Source organism: Peromyscus maniculatus, chromosome 1 (genome assembly GCF_049852395.1).
Source record: "Peromyscus maniculatus bairdii isolate BWxNUB_F1_BW_parent chromosome 1, HU_Pman_BW_mat_3.1, whole genome shotgun sequence".
Classification (NCBI taxonomy): domain Eukaryota; kingdom Metazoa; phylum Chordata; class Mammalia; order Rodentia; family Cricetidae; genus Peromyscus; species Peromyscus maniculatus.
In genome coordinates, this window is record NC_134852.1 from 51,738,549 (window position 1) to 51,744,219 (window position 5,671).

The 5,671-nt window shown below is 53.8% G+C and overlaps 1 protein-coding gene across 4 annotated transcripts; it reads left to right on the top strand.

Annotated features, from left to right (window-relative positions):
- The first annotated feature begins 719 nt into the window (after positions 1–719).
- Ffar2 (free fatty acid receptor 2) lies at positions 720–5,000 on the top strand. 4 transcript variants are annotated; one of them, XM_076551167.1, is made up of 3 exons: positions 720–1,057; positions 1,352–1,413; positions 1,918–5,000. In XM_076551167.1, exon 3 carries the CDS (start codon positions 1,919–1,921, stop codon positions 2,909–2,911), a length of 993 nt encoding a protein of 330 aa, XP_076407282.1. In that variant the 5' UTR covers positions 720–1,057; positions 1,352–1,413; position 1,918; the 3' UTR covers positions 2,912–5,000. The 4 variants fall into 4 exon arrangements, with proteins under 4 accessions (XP_076407282.1, XP_076407326.1, XP_076407247.1 ...); XM_076551211.1 differs by having other exon boundaries at positions 720–1,011; XM_076551132.1 differs by having other exon boundaries at positions 720–964.
- Positions 5,001–5,671: the final 671 nt, after the last annotated feature.

Sequence of the window (5,671 nt, forward strand, 5' to 3'; positions counted from 1 at the left end):
GCTAAGCAGGTCAGAAGAGAGAAAACAAGGGGAGAAGACGAGGAGGAAAAGGGATGCTGGAGAGCCTCACTCTTCTGAGAGCAGCTACAGGAACCTCTGACCTTGAGTGAGCCTCTCTGTCTGTCATCTGTAGCCCAGGCTAGCCTTGGGTCTATCCTCCTGCCTCAGGCCTGCAGAGTAGCTGGGATTCCAGGCCTGTGGCACCGCATCCAGCTCTCCCTCTAGAAGGCTGTCTGACAGGCTTCAGGGAATCACCAGGAATTTCCCTGACCCTGATGCTTAACGTCTTTGGCCTCACCGATCGCCCCAGACGTCCTGTGCTGTTAGGATTCCCAGGCTCACTAGCAGAAGGAAAGGAAAGTTCATAAAACTTAATCTGACCCAAAGTTCCCAGTGCAGAGAGTTGGACTGCGGCCCACAGCTGCCTGGCTCTGTCCACCATGAGACACAAGCTAGGAAAAGCCCGTCTGTCTCAGCTTCAAGGCCAAAGGGAACTTGTTGGGGTGGACAACGGGAGAGCACAAGAAGTCAGAAGACTGAAGATTCAGAGGAAGTGGGGAGCCTCATTCTGAGAATGAAATCCATCTTCTGGACAGCCACAGAAGACACCCTCAGAAAACAGAAGAAGACCTGGCAGGGATGGGGGGTGGGGAGGGACGAGGAGGGGGCAGGAAGTAGGGACAGAAAAATCTGTGGAAGTCAGAAGAGATCAGCTCTCCAGGGAGAGGGCAGAGCTGCAGGCCCTCCTGCTTCAGTTTGAGAGGAAATACTGCTCAATGACTGACCTGCCTCCATCTGGCCATGTGACCCATGTAACAGCTTCCCACCAACCAGGTTCCTTATAGTTTTTGACTCCCCCGCCCTTTTCTGTGGGGCCGCAGCAATTACTAAAACTCCCTTGGCCTCTTGCGCCAGGAACTCCTGAGGAGCCCTCTATCAGAAGCCAGACAAGGCAAGCCACTCAGTACGTGCGCTCAGGGGCGAGATTCTGGGGCTGCAACTGAGGAACAGGTGTGGGGTGAGGAAGAGGCTGGAGGATGTCTGTCAGAACAAAAAAGTAATCATCAGACCCAGATGTTGGCAGGGTGGGCGTGAGGAGCCTTAGACCTGGGACTGAAGAAGGAATGGGGCCAGACTGTGCGTTAGTTAGCAAGGGGTTACCAACCAAGTGGGAACAGAGTCACCTGTGGAGAAGTCCTGTCTGCACACAGCTAAAACACCAGGCTCGGGAGCTAGCTGTGCTCTCTGGGCTTCGGTGAATGTGTGTCTGAAATTTGGGGGGAAGAGGCCACAGAGCAAGGTGCTGGCTCAGCCTTCCTCCTTGGCTACCCTAGCTCCCCCTTTTTGGTAGGATCCACAGCACTGGACCAGAGGAGAACCAGGTGAAAGAGACCCTATAGTCGGCCCAAGGAGGTAAGGTGCTGGGCGGGAGGGGAAGGGTTGGGCACCTGGAGCTGAGAACCAGCCCAGGGTTGGCAGGGCATGCCTTCTGGAAGTTTCTTTTTTTTTCCCCCAAGACACACTTTCCTGATCTTTCCCAGTTTCTATGCCTGCCTTCTTCGGCCACCAAGCTGGGAGAAAGGGACCTGACCACAGCCACTTCCTACGATCTGTGAAGTTAAATAGGAAAGGGGTCCAGGAAGCAGAGGGGAATTCCCGTGGGAAGTCGAGTTGGTCTCCCTCAGAGACACAGGATGGCAAATGTAATAACTGCAGCTTAATACCCGCCCAAGGCTAAGTCAATAATTGTTCTGGGCAGCTCTGGCAGGTGGCTGGGGCAAGCGGTGGTGAGGAGCAGACAGCTTTGGCCTGGGACCCAGAGAGGATGTGAGCAGTCTGAAGCAGAGGAAGGAGGGTCTGAAGGCTGTGAGTGAAGGGGTGGGGAGTTCCTGGCCTTACTCCTTTTTCATCTTCCAGAATGACCCCAAACTGGCACAGCTCCTTGATCCTCACGGCCTACATCCTTATCTTTCTCACTGGGCTCCCTGCCAACCTGCTGGCCCTGCGGGCCTTCGTGAGCCGGGTCCGCCAGCCCCAGCCTGCTCCCGTGCACATCCTCCTACTTAATCTGACCCTGGCGGACTTGCTCCTGCTGCTGCTGTTGCCCTTCCGGATCGTGGAAGCAGCGTCTAACTTTCGCTGGTACCTGCCAAAGATCGTGTGCGCGCTCACGGGCTTCGGCTTCTACAGCAGCATCTACTGCAGCACGTGGCTGCTGGCGGGCATCAGCATAGAACGCTACCTGGGAGTGGCCTTCCCCGTGCAGTACAAGCTCTCCCGCCGGCCTCTGTACGGGGTGATCGCTGCTCTGGTGGCCTGGGTCATGTCCTTCGGCCACTGCACCATCGTCATCATCGTTCAGTACCTGAACTCAACCGAGCCGGTGGGCACTGGGAGCCAGATAACCTGCTATGAGAACTTCACCCAAGAGCAGCTGGATGTGGTGCTGCCAGTGCGCCTAGAGCTGTGCCTGGTTCTCTTCTTCGTCCCCATGGCGGTCACCATCTTCTGCTACTGGCGCTTCATGTGGATCATGCTCACGCAGCCCCATGTAGGGGTTCAGAGGAGACGCCGGGCGGTAGGCCTGGCCGTGGTGACGCTTCTTAATTTTCTGGTGTGCTTTGGACCTTACAACGTGTCCCACTTGGTGGGGTTCTACTTGAGACAGAGCCCTCCATGGCGGGTGGAGGCTGTGGTGTTCAGCTCCCTCAATGCCAGCCTGGACCCTCTGCTCTTCTATTTCTCTTCCTCTGTGGTGCGCAGAGCTTTCGGGAAAAGTTTGCTACTGTTGCGCAATCCCGGCTCCTCGATGCTGGGCAGAGGAGCCAAAGAGACAGTGGAGGGGACCAGGATGGACAGGGGTGGGAGTCAAGCAGAGGGGGTGCCGAGCTCCGATTTCGTCACTGAGTAGAGTTCCCCGGATCTTCCCTAGCCTCTGGGTCACCCAGAAGTTGGGCTGGCTAGTAGAGCACCTGGAACTTGGTGAAAGACAAAAAATAAAAAAGAAGGACCTCCCCAAGCCCGCCCCGCTGCCCTCTCAACTTGGCGTAACAACTTGACTGAGTTTTCCTGCTCCAGGATACAGAAGAAATGGTTACAGCCCTAAAACACAGTGGGGCCAGGGTCTCAGAAGCAAGGTGGCTAATAGGAGTGCGGTTTTAAAAGTAACATTCCTTCGAGCTTGGAATCACCACGCAGAGACAGTGGTCTAACTGACGGTGCCGCAAAGAAGCCAGTGAAAAGAGATTGGGGGGAAACCGTGAGAAGAAGAATCTCCGAGAGGCTCTCAGCGCGGGAGGTACTGGTGGGGAGGACAGGGGCTCCGATCTCTGGTGAGCTTGGTCCTTCTGAATCCGTTTGAGCCGCCCCTCTGTAAGTGTGCCCTGCTGGTTTTCACAGTTTGGGCATGTCCCCACCTTTGAGCGGGGTTGGGGTTGTACATCTGTCCACCGCGTCACCCCACCCAGGCAAGGATGTGTCTTGGTACTGACGTTGACCCTGACCTGCATGGGAGGAGAGAAAAACCAGTCTGCTTTGGCAGGTTGGAAATAAAGACTATGAAAGCCTGAAGCAAATGTTCACAGCTGTTGACACACATCTGTACGACCCAGGGAAGGAGGGATGGTGGACACAGTACCACAGCAGAGGGAGAAGGGGTACAGTAGAGACACCCCCCCCCAAACACTTTCACATGAAGATACTATGAGGTCACAGGGAGTGAGGGCTCTGGTGGGATCCTGTGTAGCCTGGTGACTGGGGAGGTTGGACTTCCTGGATGTGGGCGAAGCCCACCTTGGGCAGTTGATCCATCAGGGAGCTTAGCGTGTGTTCCGTCCTCCTCAGAACCCCACAGTTCCCTTGGAATTCAGATCACAGCAGGCCTCTGCCTGCCCTGTGCCTTCTGTCCCTTCCTGAGTCTACCTGCCTAACTCATTTCTCCGCCCGGACCCCAGCGACCTTTGTCCCCAGTGCAGTTAACACTCTACATGCCCAGAACTGCAGAGGTTGAGGCAGGAGGATTGTGAGTTTGACACAGTTAGACCCTGTCTTTCAAAAGCAAGAACAAACTTAAAATCACTAGAAAAAACGTTTTTTGAGACAAGGTCTCCTACAGGTAGCTGAGGTTGGCTTTACACTTCTTATGCAACAAGAGGGGTCTTGAACTCCTCATCCTCCAGCCTCCACCCCCACCCCACAGGCACGCACCACCTTGACTGTCCTAGGAATGATATATTAAACCCATGGGGCTGATGAAACTGGTTCAGCGGGTAAAAACGCTTGCTGTACAACCTGGTGACCTGATTTTGATTCTCAGAACCCACAGAAAGTAGGTGTGGCAGTGTGTACCCATAATCCCTGCGTTCCTGCAGCAATGGGAGGTGGAGATAGGAGCCAGCTAGCCTGGGCTACACAGCATGGCAGAAACAAGAGAGATCTATCTGACCTAAACAAGGTAGAAGGAGAAAACAGACTCCAAAGTTGTCCCCTGACCACCACATACATGCTCTATGGCACCAGTGCTCACACATATGCATACATGCACATATACACAGGCACAAACATGCATACACAATAAATAAATTAAAATAAAATTGTTTCTATTTGAGACAGGGTCTCACTGTGTAGTGGTAGTCATGAGTTTGCTATGTAGACCAGGCTGGCCTGGAATTTACAGAAATACACCGATCTCTACCTCTTGAGGGCTGGGATTAAATCATGACTGGTTAAAATAAAAATCATTTGAAAGCTAACTATAGGATGATGTGGCAGTCGAGAAAACCCAGGTGAAGTTCCAGCGTGCCGTGGGTCTGTGGTGCATGCAAACATGCTCATTTGGGGCTTTAGATGGCTCAGTGAGTAAAGGCACTTGTCACCATGGATGACGACCCGAGATGGATCCCCAGAACCCTCACGGCAAAAGGGAAGAACCCACTCCTACGGGTTGTTTCCTGACCCCCATACGTGGACCACAGAATGTGTGTACACAATCAAGTGCACAAGCAAATGTATAAAGTAAATAAATCAGTATAAAATGACTTCGAAGCTCCTTTGGCTGAGATAGCATTAACGACAGAAGGGAATGAAGTTGCCAAGAGCACCACCCCACTTAGGGCTGATTGGCAGCCTGCTCAGAGCTGAGCCACACAAGTCAAGGATTCAAGTGCTGGAAAATCAGGCGGAGGGCTTCAGATTTAAAACCACACAACAGGGCCTGGTTCACAGTTCAGTGGGTGGACAGCACCATCTGCAAAAGCCCGTGTGGATCCCCAGAACTCACATTACAAGGCCAGCCGTGTGGCACACATCTCTCCTGTGGTGAGATGCCCAGCAGAGACAGGAGAAACGCTTGGAAGCGCAGGAGCAGCTAGTCTTCAGATACCACAGCAGAGAGAGCCTGCCTGGACCAGCTGGAAGGTGAGAACAGACCCCTGAAAGTTGTCCTCTGACTGCCACACGCTCAATGTGACACACACCCATCCCTCCTCCTAAGGTCCCAACGACAAATGGAGGCACAATCCTGCGCAAGCTCACTCTGGGGAAGCAACAAGTGTATTGGGCTTCCTCGCAGAGTATAGGCAAGGGGTCACCTATGGGGTGTGGGTGCTGCTCTCCCCAACAGGCTGCCCCCGAAAAGCCTTCCTCCAATTTACCTGTGGTCACATGGATGGAG